Source organism: Lynx rufus, unplaced genomic scaffold (assembly GCF_022079265.1).
Source record: "Lynx rufus isolate CCGP_SWC_20201006 ecotype Redwood Valley unplaced genomic scaffold, mLynRuf1.p SCAF_1, whole genome shotgun sequence".
In the NCBI taxonomy this organism is placed as follows: domain Eukaryota; kingdom Metazoa; phylum Chordata; class Mammalia; order Carnivora; family Felidae; genus Lynx; species Lynx rufus.
The window spans coordinates 177142899-177163764 of record NW_025814823.1 but is presented as its reverse complement, the minus strand read 5'-3'; the positions used below and the strand labels follow the sequence as shown (position 1 = coordinate 177163764).

General features: G+C 48.0%; 1 protein-coding gene across 1 annotated transcript in view; it reads right to left on the bottom strand.

Annotated features, from left to right (window-relative positions):
• Positions 1–20866, bottom strand: part of SH3PXD2B (SH3 and PX domains 2B) — a 100269-nt gene that overhangs the window by 44267 nt on the left and 35136 nt on the right. The window contains exons 3-4 of the mRNA XM_047072920.1: positions 10339–10414; positions 3706–3782 (exon numbers count right to left, since the gene is read on the bottom strand). Of these exons, the coding sequence (XP_046928876.1) occupies positions 3706–3782; positions 10339–10414 (153 nt within the window). The remainder of the gene's footprint in view (positions 1–3705; positions 3783–10338; positions 10415–20866) is intronic.

Genomic DNA, 20866 nt, shown 5'->3' with positions numbered 1-20866 from the left:
GTCGGGCCTCTGTTTCCTCATCTACACAATGGGAATAGTAAAACCTACTTCTCAAGGTTATTGGAGGGATGAAACGAGGTTATGTCCAGTAAAGAGAGGACAGGAGTGATCAGGAATGATTTTCTACCCTTCCATGACATCTCCTGCCAAGACAAGGGTCATCTATGCCCACACTGCCTCCTTTAAGTTTTTTTATAGATGTATTGAAGTATAATTTATGTACATAAGAACCACCCATTATAAGTGCACAATTCAATGATATTTAGTAAATTACAGAGTGTGCAACCATGACCACAATCCAGTTTTAGAACTTTTCCATCACCTCAAAAATTTCCCCCACCTAATTTGCAGTCCATGTCTGCCTATGCTGTCTTCAGGCCTAGGAAACCACTGATCTGCTTTCTGTCTCCGTAAAGTCGCCTCTTCTGCACATTTCATGTAGATGGAATCATGCAGTATGTAGTCTTTTGCATCTGGCTTTTTTCAGCATCATGTTTTTGAGATTCATCCAAGTTGCAGCATTTATTGGTCTTTCACTGCATTTTACTGTCGAATAATGGTCGATTGTATGATTATTCCACATTTTCTTTATCCATGCACCTGACGATGGACATTTGGATTGCTTCCAATTTTGGGCTATTATGGATTAGTACTGCTAGAACATGTACATCCGAGTCTTTGTGTGGACATAGTTTTTCAATTCTCTTGAGTAGATATCAAAGAGTAGTTATACGGTAAATTTCACTTTTTGAAGAAACTGCCAAACTGTTTTCCAAAGTGGCTTTCCATCATGTATCCCCTCCAGAATGAGGGCTCTAATTTCTCCATATCTTTACCAGCTCTTGGTTTTGTCTGTCTTGTTGATTATAGCTATTCCAAGGGCTGCGTAGGGTATCTCATTATGGTTTTATTTTGCATTGCCTAATGAATAAAGAAGCTGAACACCTTGTCATGTGTTTTATGTGTTTCCTAGGTGAAATTTCTATTCAAATCTTTTGCCTATTTTTAAACCAGGCCATCTTTATTGTTGAGTTGCAAGAGTTCTTCATATAGACTCAATACAAGTCCCTTGCCAGAGATATGATTTACAAATATTTTCTCCTAATCTGTGGTGTGTGTTTTCATTTTCTTCATGGGATCTTTTTGAAGTACAGAGTTCAGAAGTTTAATGAGTCCCCTTTATCAATTTTTCTCTTTTGGTGTCACAGCTAGGAACTCTCTGCCTAAACTACGGTCATGAGGATTTTCTCCTATGTTTTCTTCTAGAAGTTTTATAGTTTTAGCTCTTACGTTTAGGTCTGTGATCCATTTTGAGTTGTTTTTTGTGCATGGTGTGAGGTAGGGATCCAACATAATTTTTTTTCTTTTATTTGGTGTACGGATGTCCTATTATCCCACACTGTTAAAAAGATTATCCTTTTCCTACTGAATTTCTTGGCACCATTGCTGAAAATCATTTGACTATAAATTTCACAAAAGTTTATTTCTAGCCTCTTACTTCTGTTCCACTGATCCACATGCCTATCCTTATGCCAGTACCACACTGTCTTCATTGCTATAGCTTTGTAGGAAGTTTTGAAAATGGATAGTAGAAGCCTCTAATTTTTTTCTTTTTCATAATTGTTTTGGCTATTTTGGGTTCCTTGCATTTCTCCACACAATTTAGGATCAGCTTGTAAATTTCTCTAAAAAAGCTTACTAGGATTTTGCCAGAGATTATATTCAATCTATAGGTCAACTGGGGGAGAATTGCCATTTTATTTTATTTTATTTTATTTTATTTTATTTTATTTGTAGTATCTTTTGTTTTGTTAGTCATTGGGAAGTTTGAGAGAGACAGCGTGAGAGGGGAAGGGGCAGAGAGAGAGAGAGGAAGAGAGAGAGAATCCCAAGCAGGCCCTGCAAAGAGCCTGATGCAGGGCTCAAATTCACTAACTGTGAGATCATGACCTGAGCTAAAACCAAGAGTTGGACTCCCACCAACTGAGCCACCCAGGCGCCCTGGGATTTGTTTTTCTTTGTATTTCTAGTCCTGTCTTTCATCCATTTTTCCTATATGGTTGTTTGTCTTTTTCATATCAATTTCTCTACACACACACATACACGTGTATATATTATACACACACACAAATATACAATATATTGTCCTCATTAAGACATTCATCCTAACACTCAAATTCTAATTTGCCCTCCTAGATTTTTAAAAAGTTTTTATTTAAATTCCAGTTAGTTATACAGTGACCCAACACTTCCATACAACACCCGGTGCTCATCGTAAGTACCCTCCTTGATCCTCATCACCAATTTCACCCATCCCCTCCCCCTCCCACCCCTATGGTAACCACCAGTTTGTTCTCTATAATTCAGAGTCTGTTTCTTGATTTCTCCCTCCCTCTCTCTCTCTCTTTACCCCTTTGTTCATTTGTTTTGTTTCTTAAATTCCACATATGAGTGAAATGATATGGTATTTGTCTTTCTCTGACTATTTCACTTAGCAATATGCTCTCTAGCTCCTTCCATGTCGTTGCAAAGGCAAGATTTCATTCTTTTTTATGGCTCAGTAACAACTGCCATTTTAACACTATTGAATCTTCCAATTCATGAGTATGGAATGTCTCTCCATTAATTTTGAGCTGGTTTAATTTCTGTCAAGTGTTTTGTAGTTTCAATGTATAAACCTTGTAATTCTTTTATTAAATTTATTCCTAAGTATTTTATTTATTTTGATATTATTGAGAATGGAATTATTTCCTTAATTTCATTTTTGGATTGTTCATGCTTAGTGCTTAGAAATACAATTGATTTTTGATATTGATCTTGTATCCTGTGATCTTACTAAACTTTTGTATTAGTTCTAGTAGGTTTTTTTTTGTGGATCCCTTAAGATTTTCTACAATAGAATCATGTCATTTGTGAAGGAAGGCAGTTTTACTTCCTCCTTTCCAACCCATATGCCTTTTATTATTTCTTTTTTTGTCTGCTTACATTGGCTAGATCCTCCAGCAAAATGTAGAACAGAAGTGGCAAGAAAAATGTACTTGCTTTGTTCCCGATCCTAGGGAGAGAGAGCATTTACTGCTCCATTGTGATAGTATTTCTTGCTCTTCCCACCCTCTCCAATCAGAGCTTCTAGTGATTTGAAGCTAGAGAAATAAATACTAAAGATAAGGGAAACTAAACAGAGGAAAAGCATGCTTTTTTTCCCCAACCACAGCCTCCAGTCAAACGAAATACAACCAAAAGGCAGGCACCTTGTGGTTTAGAACATTCAAGGGATTGGAAACCAGCTGCACTGTCCAACAACAGGGGTTGGCTGAATAACTTCTGGGACATTCACACACACAGTAGAATACCATGCAACCAGTTACGGGAGGTTCAAGAGAATGTTTTTATAGCATGGGGAAATTCTTATATTACAATATTAAAGGAAAAAGAAAGAGCAAAAAAAATAACACATGTGGGATAGTGTCAAAACCATAAAGAAATGCATGTAGAGAGAAAAGATAGAAAGGAAACATAAGAACCTTAATACCTGTTGCCTCTGAGTTGAGGGATCATGGGTGGTTGTTTTTCTGTTTTTACATTTCTTTGAACTGCAGATGACTATTTTGTAGCCAGAAAGGGAAAAGAAGGAAAAAAAAACACACACACAACCCAATGAAAGACATGAGACACAGGGCAAGTGTTGGCATTTCTTAGACCGACCTTACAGTATTCATCAATTGGGATCAGGCGTTTGACAGCAACATCCCGGATGTGGCTTCTTCGGAAGAGAATTTTGCCTGCAGAAAATGAAAGCACACATGACACTGTATGCGAGCAATGACAAGCTGTCAGCAATCCTGGAGGGTGTGGATGTGGCTGCCTCTGTTAGGTGTGAGTGGTACCCAAATTCCTGGCTTCCATTAATATCCCCTGTTGGATGTCCACAGGGCCTGGATGACCCCACGCATGGTCCTCCAAAGCCTTGTTCACAGATCAAGTGCAAGGGCTTGAGTGACTGGGGTCGACTAGGCAAGTTTTGGTGAGATAAGGGAGGCTGGACCAATCGTGTGGAAGGAAGGGGCTCCTGCCAGATGAAGAAGGTAGGTCAGATCTGATGATTCAACTCCAGGGTTCTCAGATGGGGCAAGCAGTAGAGAGGACACTCTGATATGTCCAACCTAACAGCTCAGTCTCCTTTCTTCCTCTTTCCTCGTACACCTAGTCTAGTCTTACATTCCCCAAATACTCCACAGTCTTCATTATTTTCTATCTTTTTCTCTGTCTAGAAAACCTTCCCCATCTAACATCACCCACTCTCCCAGTGGGAAACTTTTTACCCACTTTAAATGGACTAAGAGTTCATGTCTCTTTCTGACTGCACACATCACATTGTTGATTTACATCTTCTTCTTTCCTACTAGTCATGGAGCTCTGCACAAGAAGGGATGGACTGGGCCTTAGTCAATTGTGTGCCCTCACCACATGGCACTCATGTTTGATGAATGTATAAAGGGGGATTTCACTTGCCAAGATGACAAATCCTTCAATTGACAAATTCTTCAAGATGACAAATTCCTTACAATCAGTTCTCTCTAACAGAAGAGTTCCAAGCCTTCCTATTTCACTGAAAACGAACTGAGAATCAATTGATGACTTGCTCGGTGATATCCAGAGCTTCTAGTGTGACATGTGGGCAGGTCACAGGCAAAGACAAGTATATAAACGATGCCGCTGAGGATGTCTGGAAATATCCAAGATGCTAAAATGTTATGGGTGAGGTTTGTTTAAAGCAAATTGGTGAGGGGCTCCTGGGTGGCTCAGTCAGTTAAGGGTCTGAATCTTGATTTCGGCTTAGGTCATGATCTCATGGTTTGTGGGAGGGAGCCCAATTCAGGCTCTGCCCTGACAGCACAGAGCCTGCTTGGGATTCTCTCGCTCTGCCCCTCCCCGCTCATGTGTACATGTGCAGGCTCTCTCTCTCCCAAAAGACATAAATGTTAAAAAAATTAAGCAAATTGGTGAGTTCCCGTGAGTCTCACAGGGGAGAGACATGGCAGATGGTGGTCAAGTACATGCACTGACCATTAAGACAGCTCGGCCTTACCCTTTTGGACCTGTCACACAGGGAGGGGGTGAGCAAAATCAGAAATAAGACACCAAGGGGGGGCCAAAAAGGTGGGGGATGGAGACAAGCTCCTCTGCCAAGCTTATCAGAGTGTCAAGAGGTCTCCAGGGGGAAGTCAAAGAGGAAGACACAGGGGGACCATAGCGTTTCAGACAGCAGAGTACGGACAGCTATGGAGAGCTTCACTTACTTCTGGCCTGAGGAGGCAGGTCAAGGAGAGGAATTTGGGCCACGAGCCTGGCAGGGTGAGGAGAGATCAATCAGCATGCCAACATTGCTCTGGTGAGACCGCATAGAATGAGCTTGGGTGAGCCGGAACCGAATAGGAGGAAAGGTCCAAAGGAATTTTCGTAATAGGACAGAACTGGAAATGATGATGGGAGACAGTGTACTGCCTTTGAGATGTTCCATGCAAGCTGGTAAGGGAGATTTGCACCCAAAGAGACCATGTGGCTAATCTAACATTTAAAATTATCTGACCACTTGCTCTTGGGCAAAAGGGCACAATTAGGATATTAGGTAGATATGGTCAGCCTCATAGTGAGGTGTTTTTTGTTTTGTTTTGTTTTGTTTTGTTTTGTTTTGCTTAATTTCTACCAATTAGAAAGAAAACAACAACCCACAGTGAGATAAAATACATCTTCCTCATATTCCTTAATAACAAGGAATCTCCTTTGTTTATTATGGTGATTGTTTTAATTCTGCTCATGAGTCAAACTTCGGACATACCATGTCTATTAGGAAAGAAAAAATCGAGAAGAAAATGCATCACAGGATTCAAAGTGCTTGTCTCCAAGGGGTAGAAGACAGAGCCTTTTTGTTTTCTTCCTTGACTTTCCCCAAATTTCCTACCATAAACATGCATTGCTTCCAGAATCAGAAAATTTGTCCTTTACAATAAAAAAGTAAATTACACAGCCAAGCGGGGAGGGTTTACAACCTGGCATCCCTGCTCTTATTCAGTTGATAGATAACAGTCTCCACGTGAGCCCTCAGCGGGCCAGCGCAGGGGGTTGCCCTCTTGGCACTGAGTCAGTGTTTCCCAACAGGGAGGACCCTGCTGACATTTCGGGTGGGGCAGTCTTTCCTTGTGTGGGAGGGTTCCCCACCCTGCAGGATGTTTAGCATCCGTGGCCCAAATCCAGAGAAAGCGCACAGCCTTCCCAACCCCTTTCCACCCCCAGTCACTGTGATAATCACATTACCACCCTCATGGGTGGGACCATTTGCAGTTTAGAACCCCTAGGAGAATCCTGAGCCTTGAGGAAAAACAAGGAATGCATGCCTGTGAAGAGAAATCTACAGCAAAAACATTTGGTCCCATTTTGATATAACGTCCCTTTCCGTAAATCAGAGGAAGGGTGGAGAGTGGGGTTGTTCAGGCCTCTTACTGGGGAGATCGTGACCCGACTCAAACAATTCACAACGGGCATGCTGCTAGCACCGGCCCATGGGAACAGCACAGGCTGGTCCTGGAGGCACCACCACCAAAGAGAATTCACCCGAGGCCCACCCTGCAGGGGCGGAGAGAGGATGGAGAACTCAGGCACCTTCAATGTCTCCTGGATGGGTGACACAACAACAAAAGCACCATTCCTCTCCCTGCGTGGCCTCTGTGGGATAGGAGTCTCTGGGTAGATGTCTGGGGACAGGAAGCCCCGTGGCAGCAGTGGCATCTGCCAGGGAGGCCACAGACTCTGCAGTCAGAGAGGCCCTGGGCCAATTCCAAGGTGGTCTCTTACTGACTATGCCGCCTTGGGAAATTCATTTCTCTCTCAGATCCTCAGTCTCCTTATCTGTAAAATGGGAGAGCAGCCCCTATTTCTTAGTAGTACCCTCCATGACACACGCAGCACAGGGCCTGGCCCTTCCTAGGTGCTCACAAAAAGAGTAAATCACTTAAAAAAACATGGGTTAGACGATACGGCCTTATATTCTGCAATTAAGAGCACACGTTCTTTCCTCAACCTGCAGCTTAGTTTGTGAAGACCTGTCTCCAATGGGCTAACTCATCGTCTATCCGCAGCAGAACCGGAACCTGGCTCAGGCCCTGGGCTGCGGGACAGAAGCACGTGGCCAGTACCTCCTTGACCGGTGGCTCTGAGTGAAATGCCAGTTGGGCAACGGCCCCTCGTCTGCACCTGATGCCTTTCGGTGTGAGCTGTAGGGAAGGAGGGTGAGCCCGAGCCTTCCCCGGCAGGCCAGCTTTCCTGGAGTGGAAAGGGTGCTCAGCGGAGAGCACAGCCTTTGGTGGGAATGGGCAGGCTTTTGTTTTCCACAGTGGTGGAAGGCCAAACTGTAAGTCTTATTTTTCAAGCTGCATCCTCTGCCAAGTTGGCTTCCCCAGCTCTTGCTGGGATGGAAAATTGTACAGGGCTCCTTTCCCCTCCCCCTGCCTTTGTGCTAACATGAGACTTGCTTTTGTTCTGCTGACGCGGCAGTCCTGGCAGAAAACTGACCCCGAGGAGAGGGGATGTGTCTCCCGCGTATCCCTGCCGTTGGCCTCGGCTTCAAGGAAAAGCCAAGGGGTGGGCTGGGAAGGAATGCTCTAGGGGTCCTGGGGCCCGACCAGACCACTCCAAGCTGCAAGTCGGTACCCTGAGCAGGGCAAATGGGGCTGAGTCTCTGAGAAGAGCATTTTCATAAATTCGTGGGTGGAAGATTACGTAACCACAAAAGCTTTCAGGGGCTTGGGAGAGGGTCGGTTCAAGTTCTTCCCTGTCCTGGGAAGTTTTTTCAGAGCTGGTTTTGCCTTTCATCCAGTGAAGAGTTACAACTTACTGCTTTCCTTCCTTTCCTTGAAGAAAGGCCTACATTTAGAGTCCAGTTCAACTTGAATATTCAGACTGATCATTTATGTATGACTCTCAAATATGAATACCAAGACATTCCAAAGGAATATCCCAGGATCCTGGTTCTGACTTTGACAGAGAACCCACTATATCCAAGGGCAAGAAGCTTGTAAAAGGGGAGTCATGGTCCCATTTTATAGATGTAGAAACTGAGGCTCAGGGGCAGGGGGATGTCATCTGCTGGAAGTCACACAACTGGGTCTGTTGGACTTTAAAGCACACGCTGTGGGGCACTGCTATTTGGCAGCTGCAGTCGGTACACTGGGTTTTCTCCAATAGGAAACAAAAATTCCAGGGTGATTGCACACTTTCTCCGTGGAAGAACTAAAAACATTAGCTTTTTTAGGCAAATGATTCTCCCAGTGGATGGGGGCCTGGCAAATACATCTACCCTGTCTCTAAACCCACTCGATGATGCTAACATCTGGAAGAACCCACTCGATGTGTTGCCGACTGCAGAACTCTGGGGTGGGGGAGGGGAGAGTGGGCTCCTGTGTGACCTAGGGAGTCCCCCTCCTCTCTGGGTCTGCTTCCTGTCTGCAAAATGAAAAAGATGGAAAGGGCCCTCCCAGCGCTAAATATTTGTGATTTGGGGCGATTGTCAATTTGCTGATTGTCTGTACATAAAAATAGTAAGTGCTTGGTTGCTGCTAGTTCTGTGCCAGTCCCTTAGCTAATCCTCATAACAACTTTATCATTTAAGCATCATTATCATCTCTAATTTGCAAATGGAAATAATGTGCGTGCTTAAATAATTTACCGAAGGTAACCGAGTGGATCCGCAGGGCACTGGGATTTGAACTTGGGCCCTCTGACTTCAGGCATGAATTTTGGGGCCAGCCATACCAGTGTTTAACCCCAGCTCTGCTACTTGTGCAAATGATTATAATTCCTCTGAGCCTCAATTTCCTCATCTGTGAAATGGGCACAGGGTCGTTCTGAAGACTAAATGTGGTAATGAATGTAAAGCACTTAGCCCAGTGACTGGCCTGCAGTAGACATCCAATGTTACTACTTGAAGCAATAACTCTGGTTCGGGCAGCCCCGTTTTTTGAGCTGAAGCCTTCATGCTGTTCCTTCGGTAAGGGAATTTTTGCGGGGGAAAGGAACACTTAATGTCTTGAGAGCGGGGACCAGCCATGATTGTATTAACTCCTCCACAGTGCCCAGAGTGGTGCTGGGCACTCAGAAGGTGCTTGGTAGCTATGGTAGATAGGCAGGCAGAATTTCTCAAACGGACCCCAAAGACGTCCCATCCTAGTCCCCAGAGCCTGTGAATCTGATGAGATCTCATTCCTGGGCTCATGTTACAATATATGCCATAATTCACTTTAAGTGAGGGAAATTATGCTGGATTAGCTAGGGAGGTATACTGTAACTGTATGTACTCTTAAAAAAAATTTTTTTTTAATGTTTATTCATTTTTGAGACACAGAGAGAGACAGAGCGTGAGTGGGGGAGGGGCAGAGAGCGAGGGAGACACCGAATCTGAAGCGGGCTCCGCACAGAGCCTGATGTGGGGCTCGAACTCACGGATGGCGAGATCATGACCTGAGCTGAAGTTGGACGCCCAACTGACTGAGCCACCCAGGCACACCGGAAATAGTACTTTAGCTCTATAGGTACAAGGAAGTAAATTCTGCCAACAACCTGAATGAGGCTGGAAATGGATTCTTCCCCTATCCTCCAGCTAAGAGCCAGCTTGGCCAAGATGATGACTTCAGCCTTATGAGACCCTAAACAGAAAACCCAGCAGAACTGCCTGGCCTTCTGACCAACTGAGCTGTGAGATAATAAATGAGTGTGGCTTTTAAGCTGTTAAACTGGCATTAATTCATTATACAGCAATAGCAAATTAATATTGCAGCCATAATAAAGATGCCACTCACTACAAAAACTTTATGAGCTCTCATTATTCCCATTTTAAAATTTTTTTTTTTTCAACGTTTATTTATTTTTGGGACAGAGAGAGACAGAGCATGAACGGGGGAGGGGCAGAGAGAGAGGGAGACACAGAATCGGAAACAGGCTCCAGGCTCTGAGCCATCAGCCCAGAGCCTGACGCGGGGCTCGAACTCACGGACCGCGAGATCGTGACCTGGCTGAAGTCGGACGCTTAACCGACTGCGCCACCCAGGCGCCCCTAATTATTCCCATTTTAGAGACAGAAAAAACTGAGGATCCTGGAGGTGAAGTATCTTGCCTAAGTAGATGGTGTGGCATCTAACCCCGAAGCCCCTATTCTTAGGCACTAATTTCCACAAATGACTGGGACTCTGGTCATTAGTACTATGCCCCAAGGAAACTGAGCTGAGAGATCTGGGGGCGGTCCTGGAACCCCCAGAAGCCCCTTCTGACAGCATGTGTCTCACCTACCTGGCAGAAAGGGAATGATCCGCTGTTTGGGATCCTTCTGTCCTCCTTCCATGGGAAATTTGTCCAACATCTGCATCTAAACAGGGAGAAAAGAGCAAAAATGGAAGCCTTTAATATGATACATGCATCTCTGACATTTTAAGGGAGTTATGTGAAATATGTGATTTGATACATAAAGGCTCACTTTGTTCAGCTTTTCAGAAACCCAGACATGTGCACATGGGAAAGACAATGTCAACTGGACTTAGGTTCTCCATGAAAACAGTTCTTTATGTCCACAGCCGCCATATTAGTGAAGGCTCAGAGCTGGGAGAGACCATTCTCAGTTTTCTTGGGGTTCTCTAGCCACAGGACCTGAAATGTGAACAACACCCCCAGAGCCACCAGAATCCCACTGACAGCAGGCCAATCTGCTTCCTAAGAACTGCAGGTTTTGTTAAGTGACAAACCAGTACGACTCAGTCTGGTTAGGTCTATGCCTGTGAATCATTACACTCCCATGCCCCACTAAGACTCCCCAGCTTGGCTCAACAGATACATCTGTGCCTGAATCTGTGCTAGGCGCACGGGGTACAGAGATGGAAAGATGCACAGTCTAGCAAGAGACTGCAAAGGAAATGGATCGTTACAGGGTGGTGTAGGCGGTACCTGCAGGGAGAGGCGTAGGCTGCTGTGGGGGTGAGAAAGAACAAGGGCAGAGTACCCGAACTGAAAACCTTTACCAGTGGGACGACGCTTCGGATTTGATACACAAAATCACAAGGACCTGCAGCTGTGGTCTTGGGGAAGTGACATACCCTGGGCCTCAACTTTTAATTGGCCAAAATGATACCAACTTGCAGCCTTACTTTATGGATTAAGGCCGGGCCGTGGTAGTGACTAAGGCTGTCGTCAGATTTCTGGTTCTTCTCACGGTAGATGCGCACGTGATAGATTTGTACTTCCCACCCCGCACTTGAGCTGGGACACAGCCAGTTAAACGTGAGGGAGAAAAGACACACGTCGCTTTGGGGTGGACAAGTTACGAGCGGTGCGTGATTCACTACCCCCCACTTCCTTCTGCCACGTGACCGGCCACGCTCCAGACCCTGGCTTCTCTGCCACTGAGGGTCCGGAGCCCCCAACAACCTCTGATGGACAAGCAGCCCAAGGGAGAGCTGACCCTTGTTGTATAGAGAGGCTCTGTCATGGTGGTATGACCATCCTACTGGTATCTGGGCCCAGGATTCAAGCAGAGGGAAAGGGAGTCTGGGGTGTCCCAGAGCGATGGCTGGAATGTGAGAAGCCTGCTCATCATTTCCCCTCCAGGAGAGAGTCACCCTGGCTTTCAAGATGTCCCTCCAATAGAAGGAGAGAAGCTCCTACTAGCCCTGGAGAAATAAGCAGGGCTCTTGCGCAGGGGGAGGGAGAAGAGGCCGGATGAGCAAGAGAAGCAGGTTGTCCGTGCCAGGCATAGACTCGATTCTTCAGACACAGGCTGTCACTAAATCTTCAGAATGCTCCTTCAAGGTGGACAAGATTAGCCAGGAAACTGAAGCCCAGAGAGTGGAGAAACCTGCCAGAGGCCTGCAGCCAGCAAGTGGACGGGCCAGAGACGGAAGTCCATGGCTTCTCCGCCGTCGCACACCCCGCCTCTACAGAGCAGCGAAGATAACAACTAACACGGACTGCTCCTCAGGCTCGAGAAACGGGCTGGGGTTTCACGCCTCCTCTGCGCTGTCTTATGGGATAACCCAGGGAGGTGGGTCCCCCTCAGCTTGGCCAGCACCCTGAAGGGCTGCCCGGAGGCCATGGTTTTATATGTGGTCCCCCCCCCCCCAACCCGGCCCTACTCTGTGTTGTGTGGTGATGGGGAAATGCTTGGTTCACGTCGTTCAGCAACTGGCGAGGCCACGGCGGGCCTTCTGGAAAAGGCAGGCTTCTTGCTTCAAACCCAGGAGTTTTTCGAAGCCAGCACAAAGTAGGCTCTCAATAAAAACCGACGAAAGCAACCAATGTTCACTGAGTGAACACTGTGGAGGACAGCTTTACATGTTTGCCAAGTACCCTACTTAATACTATTCATGTCACTAATATTAAGTAACAATCAGTAACCGCTACTAACATTTGCTTGGCAGTTTACAGTTAACAAGACTTCTCCTATGCATGATTTTATCTGCCCTTTACAATAACTCTGTGACATAAACGTATGCTCCCCATGTCACAGAGGGGGGGAAACTGGGGAGCAGAGAGCGACGGCTGCCTTAGGTCGCCCAGCTAAGTGGTGGTCCGGCCAGTTCAAGTATCTTAATGTAAATCCCATTCTCTTTCCCTAAGATCACCCTCAGAGGTGGCTTTGGAATGTCATGCCAACGTGAAAACTCAGCCCGAGATGTAGTTAAGTGTAACATTCTGGGCACAGGTGAACGTGTTTTCTTTTGAAAAGCGGGGTGACCCATCAGTCCCAGCTGCAGTCTTTTAGCGATTATAGGTGTTGCTAAGACACTGCTGAAACACCATTACAGGGAACTTAGGGGGGAAAAAAGGGTCTGCACCAGTAATCCATCCACCCTCTCATGCCCGTTCTCCATTCTTCAGGCTTCCTTCTGAGCCCCTGTCCGAATGTGCATGCCAGCTGAAGAGGCCTCCCCCAGTGTTTCTTATGGTCAACAGTCTGCTTAGGAAGCTATTCTCTCATTCTGTCCTGACTTGCCTTTTTTTTTTTTTTTTTTTTTTTTTTTTTTTTTCCCCAGACAAGCATGGCCCAAAGAGCTGAAGTGTCTCCCCAAGTGTTCTTTATTAATTTGAGGCAGCAGACCTGGGTTTAATGCTGCAAAGAGTAACCACAGATTATTATTACCCCTGGGGACCAGACAGCCCTGGGGTTAAATCCTGATGTTTCCTCATGCCAGCTGTGTGTCAGCGGCCAGACTCCTCACCCAGGGAGCCTGATTCATCATCTGGGGAACAAGGACCACAGCCTGCCTGTCAGGGTCCTTGTGTACATGAATGCTGAATGTGAGCCCTTTAAGGACATGCAGGTGCTCGCAAACAGATCCTCCCTCCTTGCACTCTGTTCATAAGGAATACATTATTCTGAAAGTTCTTTGGGAATAATTAGTAGTTTGTGAGGCTGTGATTTTCTTTTTCTTTAATTTTTTTAAAGTTTTATTTACTTATTTAGAGAGGGACAGCATGAACAGGGAAGAGGCAGGGAGAGGGAGAGAGAGAACCCCAAGCAGTCTCCGTGCCACCAGCGTGGAGTCCAATGTGGGGCTCAAACTCATGAGTCGTGAGATCACGACCTGAGTTGAAATCAAGAGTTCGACGCCCAACTGACTGAGCCACCCCCGGAACCCCGAGGCTGTGTGTTTTTAAAAACTGTGTTATATACACTTAACATAAACCATTTTGACCATTTTAAACATATAATTAAGCGGCATTAAGCACATTCATACTGCTGTGCAACCATTACCATGATCCATTTCCAGAATTTCTCCATCCTCTCAAACTAAAACTCTATCCCCCATTTAACACCAGCTCCCTATTCTCCTCCCTTAGCCCCTGGCAACCACCATTCCACTTTCTATCCGTATGAATTTACCTATTCTAGGTACTGCATATAATGAAACCACACAGTATTTTGTGTCTGGCTTATTTTACTCAACATAATGTCCTCAAGGTTCATCCGTGTTGTAGCAGGTGTCAGAATTTCTTCCCTTTTTTTTTTTAAATGTTTATTTATATCTGAGGGAAACAGAGAGAGAGAGAGAGAGAGAGAGAGAGAGAAAGTGGCAGAGGGACAGAGAGAGAGGGAGACAGAATCTGAAGCAGGCTCCAGGCTCCAAGCTGTCAGCCCAGAGCCCGATGCAGGGCTCAAACTCATGAGCCGTGAGATCAGGACCTGAACCAGTCGGATGCTTAACTGACCGAGCCACCCAGGTGTCCCTTCCTTTTTTTTTTTTTTTTACTGTTTATTTTTGAGAGAGCACATGCGTGTGCGAGTGCACGAGCAGGGGAGGGGCAGAGAGAGAGGGGGACAGAGGATCTGAAGCAGGCTCTGGGCTGACAGCAGAGAGCCCAACGTGAGGCTTAAACTCACGTACTGTGAGATCATGACCTGAGCCATAGTTGGACGCTTAACCGACTAAGCCATCCAGGCGCCCCAGAATTTCCCTCCTTTTTAAAGCTGAAGAACATTCCATCGCAAGGCTGTGTTTTAAACTTAGCAAAACTCCTCAGACTATCCAAGGCCCCCCACAAGCCAGAGCTGGGTTGTCCAACAGAACTTTCTGCAACCATGGAAATGTTCTCTATCTGCACAGACCTTTTACGGTCACCACTAAGCCCTAGGTTGAGCTCCAAGATTGAGCACTTGCAACAAGGCTCTGGAGACTAAAGATTTGAACTTTTAATTTAATTTAATTCTTATTAATTTAAATAGCCTCACATGACTACTGCCATCATAGTGAACAGTGCAGGGCTGGACTAGAACATCCATCCTCCTCGTTTAGCCGTACCCAGGTTTATTTCGCTTTCTTTATCACCCTGTCAATGGCAACTATAGTCTAAGACTGCTATTTGAAAGGACAGAAGATCGGAGGCTTGGGAGCTGTTTTGCTTCTGGTCTTAGTGTGTCCAGTTTCACAGGCCACAAGCCACTCCTATCCAGAGAACCGTCATCCTTGCACCCACAGGCCACGTTCCAGACACTCTGTGGGGACCCCCAGACCCAGGCTGTCTGCAGCAGCAGGACCAGAGACATGCCAGGCTAAGTCCCACTGTGGACCGCTCTCCTTGGAAACTAGAAAATCCATGCCCCTCCCCCCAAATAATAAAAGGAAGTGGTGCTCGGGGTGAGGAGGACTGGAAACCAAGGAGGAAAGTGAGTCAGTCTGAGGGGTAGGGAGGGAGAGGGAGCCACGTCAAGTGGCTACACTGCAGGCCTCCGAGGGGGATGAGAGAACCCTCCATCAGCAGTTTTCAAGACATCAGCTTGTGGTAGAGAGAAAGGAGACGTGCTGTCCAAGGAAAACAGCATGGAAGCTGGCATGGAGGGCCACACGTGGTTTGTGTTAGTGGCAGACTGGACTTGGAGGGCTTTCCTCCCTCAGTATCACCAAGCCTCACAACCCGGAAGAGCCAGGGCGGCCCATGGGGACCGTCATGTGCAGCCGCTGGCTGGATAGAGGCCGCGTGGTCCTCAGAGCAGGACACAGCATACCTGGACCTGTGTGACACGGCTCGCTGTCCTTGGGGTTTCTGTCCCCTCGAGGAGCTGGCCTAAAGGTTAGCCTGCTCCGGCGTCCCGGTGGACATGCCACGTGGGGCCCGCCTCTCGTCCCACCGATCCATCTCTCTCTCCCTACTGCCCCTCAGTCCACTGCCTCAGTCTGGCCTCCTCACTGGTCTGCCTGCCCGTTGGCCTGCCCCACCACCTCCCCACTCCCCACTGGTGTGTGCCAGCAACTGTGCAAAGAGGGAACGGATGAACGAATGAACGAACAAATGAGTAAAAGAAAGTGGCTATCTGGTTTGGCCAGCCATTGTCCAGGAGAGGGGAAGTTACATTATAATGTTCCAGGTGGAGCAACAGGACCCGGGCTGGGATGCAGAGGCAACTGACCAACACAGTCTCGCTTCCTTCTAGTTTAGAAAGAAAGACTTGCTAACTGTGTGGAAAAGGGCAACGACGGTATTGTCTTCTTAGCGACACACAACTGAGGTGGCAAGAGCTCTTCAGACGGAAGGGAAGGAGGAGTGTATGAAGCGCGTACAACACGTGGGAGGTGCGCTGCGACCTCAGAAGAGAACGTCTGTGGAAAGGAGTGTGCCCGAGCATTTGGATAAATATGCGTGGCGGGCTCTTCAGCCGGCTGTGGGCTAGGATCTCACCGGGAAGCCCCCCCGGGTGGGCAAGGCCCGCCTGGGGAGTGAGAGCTCTTCGGTTCTGCCACCCCTGTACTTGCCCCCAGAAGAGACGAGAAAAACACTCCCTTCCCTTTGGCCCCTGGGGTGGAGCGTGGGGGCTCCTGGGCAGACAGTCCCCAAAGCTCAGAAGTGCACGGGGGGCAGTTAGACTCTCAGCAGAGGGACAGGCCAGTCCTGTCTCAATCACAGTGGGAAACAAATGACTTTGCTGTGTGACTTGGGACGGCCTCTCCCATCTCTGGATCTCAGTTCCCTTCTCTGGCGAGAAACAAAGGCGTGGATCGACATGCTGCCTCCAGGTTGCCTCCAGCTCTGAGATGTGCGGCGTCCAGGGCGCAGCATCCCGCGAGAGCCCCTGTGCCTAGGAACAGCCCTCTCTGGGTCCTCAGAGATGGAGCGTTCTTGCACGTGGGACACATGTGAGCTCCCTGCTAGGCAGAGTGACCCAGCTGGCTCTGTGTCCCCCACCATTGTAATTCTGCAGGGCACCCTAAAAGTCCCGCTTCCTCACGCCTTTACACCTTGCACACGTGGTTTCCTCTTTGCGGAAAGCCCTCCCCCCGTCCTGCAGGCAGGTCAACTCCTTACTCCTTGTCAAGGCCCTGCTCAGATGTTTGTTCCTCCAGGAAGCAAGCTCTGCCTGGGCTCCCTGGCTGGGACAGAGGTCCCTCTCTGCACACCTGGGGTCTGGCTCAGCACGTGTTTAACCGTGCCTTCTGTGAGGGAAGCCCTGGCTCCAGGGATGACCATGACCCCAGCCCAGGGGATAGAATGAACCAGTGGGAAAACTCAGAGGGCAAAGGTCGCACGGTGCAGTGTAAAGCGGACCCCCTCATGCATCTGAGGCCCGTTTGTGAAGGGCTTGTGGTCTGCTCGGAGTAGCCCTGAGGACAGGCCCCGCCCACATCTAGAAGGAGTGCCAAATGAGTCTCTGAAGGCCAGCTACAGGCAGAACTCTGAGGCAAAGCTAACTCTGAAGAGACATGGGTGAAGGCAATTCTGGGCCTCAGGGAGGCCGGGGGGCTCCGTGGTTAGGAGCCCAGGTTTCAGACTCAGGGTGCCGCAGCCTGAATCTTAGCCATGCTGTTTCTGGGCACATGACTCCGCCTCTCTGAGCTTCAGTTTCCCCATCTGTGACACGGGCACAATACCGACTTCGGGCCTGCAAATCAGGACTACACGAGGCGGCATGGAAAATGGGCACCTGGCCCATTTCAGTACGTGATTGCTGATACTGTTACTGTGCCACTCAACCAAAATGCATTTTCTCTGGGCACTGCCCTCAACGCTGTGGGCATCTTGCTCAGAGGCCAGCTCCCTCCGTCACACTCTGATGGACTCTCCAACGTGGGCCTAGGCTAGGGCAGAAAGGGAGGTTCAGAGAGGCTGAGTGGCCTGCCCAAGGCCACACAGCTGGGAAGACAGAGAACTAGGACCTGACACTGGGTCTGCCCATTCCAAGCCCAGGGCTCTGTTACCTGCCCCCTCATGTCAACGAGACTTGTGGCCAGATGTCAGCTAGTAGTGGCAGGCATGACGATCAGGGTCCGGCTCCTCTAAGCGTGAGAGGGTTAGAAAATCACATTGGAAGGTGAATTGTCGTAAACAGGACCTTCTCGCTGGTGACTGTGAGTCTCTCTTCCCACAAAGGAACCTGAGTCATGCTCCTTCTTTCTATTCCAGGCAGCCTCTCTGGAGAGGATTTCCTCTGCCTGAATGTCTCGCCCCGACCAGAAGGAACATTTACTGGTTTTTGTCATCTACAGGCTATTTCTCCCTTTCTGGAAGCAGCTGTCTGATTTCTTCCGGGGACTATTTCTACTCCTCGATTAGTCTACACTCATTCTCCTCCAGTCCCTAGGCTGGCCATCGACTCAAGATGAACCAGTGAGACTTTTGCTTAAATTGTTGGGGGCATTCTTCTTTTTCCTGAAGCCACTGAGCTGACCTGTTGGATACAGCTTGGAGCTGCGGCCACCACTGTATCACACACCACCCTGCTTGGGCATGAAGAAAGCTAAGATGTGGAGAAAGGCAGGTCCTCGTGGACATTTTTGCTCCTGGATCCAGCCACACCTGCAGCCTAGTACCCTTAGACATCTCAGTTACATTTGGCCGATCAATGCTCTTTTTGAATAATCCATTTTGACTAGGTTTCTGTCATCTGCAACTAAAACAGTTCTGACTAAAACGAGATCTCACAGCCAGTAAGTGGCAGTATTTGGATCAAGGCCCAGGATCTTAACCACTCTATTAAACTGGCATCGTCGCCTCCTCTGATCTTCATGCCAGTTCCTAGCAGCAACTCACGCCCATCAATAATCCCAACAGCTGACATTTGCTCAGGGCTTGACAGCCCAGAGACTGCTCCCACACATCATCACTCTTTTTAAAAAAGCAATTGAGAGATACTTCATGTACCATAAAATTCGCCCCTTTAAAGTGTACCATTCAGTGGTATTTAGTACATTTACAAGGCCGCACAACCAGGGCCATCATCTAATTCCAGAGCATTTCCATCACCCCCCAAAAGATACCCAATAACAGCCTCTCCCCTTTTGTCCCTCCCTCCAGCTCCTGGCAACCACTAATCTGCTTTCTGTCTCTACGGATCTGCCTCTTCTGGACACACATCATCACTTTTAACTCCATATAAACTTTGTGAAGTAGCCACTAGAGACAGGGACACTAGACGGCACAGTGGCAAAGAGTGCAGTATCTGGTGTCACGCGCCCAGTTTCAAATCTAAGTTCGGACATTCACTAGCTGTGTGACCTTGCGCAAATGACTTAACCTCTCTGAGCCTAGAATTCTTCATCTATGTAATTTAATAAACTTAATATGAGGATTAAGTGAGTCATTATATCTAGACGCTTAGCAGTCCGTGCTCCAGAAATGCCAGCTGTTTCTTTTGTCATTACCTTGTTACTGGTGAGGACAATCAGGCACAAAGGGGTTAAGAGGCGTGCCCAAGGCCTCATAGCACAGGTGGCTGGGCCCCAAGTCTCCTGACCGAGTCCTCTGCTTTTTCCATTACGCCACATTGGCCTAGCTGTTTCTCCACGAAAGCTTGGCCCTCTCCATACTCTTTTGTGCCAAGTTACTTTTGACAAAGCCAAGGCTACTCGCCAGACAGGAGGAAGGGGAGGGTGGGATCATGAAATCACCTCACTTTAGGGTGTCACGGCCCCACACGGGCCGGCCTCCTTGCCTGCTCCTCGGGAACAGCTGACTTTGGCTGGTGGGATCCCGCCCTGACCTCTTCCAGCTTCCTCCTCTGGGTTTTGGGGGGGGTGGCTGTTTCTAGGACAGCAGGACCCTCTGGAATTCTATGACTTTCCCACTCCAGCCACCCATCTGGGCCTCTTTAAGGCTGGCTGAAGCACTGCCTTTGGACTAACAGGGAGGGGAGTCTGAGGCAGCTATATATGCTATACCAAACCCCCAATTATTGCCAATTATGCTGAGTGGGGAAGAAAACCTCACTTTTAAGTTCTGGGAGAAACAAGAAAGTTGAGTCAGAACAGGAGAGTGGAGGGAGTACAGGCTTTGGGCCAGGGACACTCGTGATCACGCTCTGGCTCAGGCATTCCCAAATGATGTCACCTCGGGCAAGTCCCTTCTGAACTGAGGGACAGCTAATGGCAGCTAATGTGCTTCTTGAGCAAGGCGCAGCTCGATTAACCGTCACCACGAATGCATGAGGAAAGTTCTTTCATTCTTTAACATGCAGGTGGGGAGACTGAGTCTCAGAAGCATACAGAGGTGACACCAAGCTGAGACCTGAAACACGAAGCTGAGACTTGAACCCAGTCTCTCTAACCCCAGAGGTCAAGGTCTAAAGCCGTGGGTATGCCGCCCTGCTGGCTGCAAAATGGCAGCCGTGGACATTTCCATATGCCCTTCTCCTCACTCCCGTCTTCATCCAACCTCCTCTTCTAGATGATGCCGGAGCAAACACCCCAACCTCCCTGGCCAAGCTGACAGGCGTGGAGGTACACTTAGGACCCTTGGGACAATCAGATTCTCTCTCTCCTGGAGACTGGACTCAGCACCTAGAAACTCCAGAGGGTTGACAACAGGGAAAAGTGAGGGACTGAGGTGCTGTCTGGGGGATGTGGGCCAATGGGCTAGGGGACGAAGCCGGTCCAGAGAAGCTAGCAGTTAAACAAAATAGGCTTGATGGGAGACCCTGTGGCCACAATGACAGACGGCTGGGGAGCTGCTGGTCCTCCGAGGGTCAATCAGGTGCTGGTTCTGGGGCCCTGTGGGGCCAGCTTCATTTCCTGCTCTGGGGCTCCATGGGACACACCTGCCTCCTCCCATAAATCTACCCCACTCCTCTCTTCCTGCCTAAGCTGCCCAGTGGCTACTTTGCTCTGCGGATTCCCATAATCCCCGGGACAGCAATCCTGAGTGTCGCCGTTCTCTGTCCCCTCTTATCCTTCATCCTTCTTGGAGGTGTCAAGCAGGCAAGAGGGCTCTGAAAGCAAAATACAAGTGGTCGTCCCTACACAGACCCTCTGTGCATGAAAAGTCAGTCTAGCAACTTCAATCTCTGAACTGAAGATCTGCTATAATAGATCTGCCTAAGTCACCCCTGCTCCTGGCAAAGAGG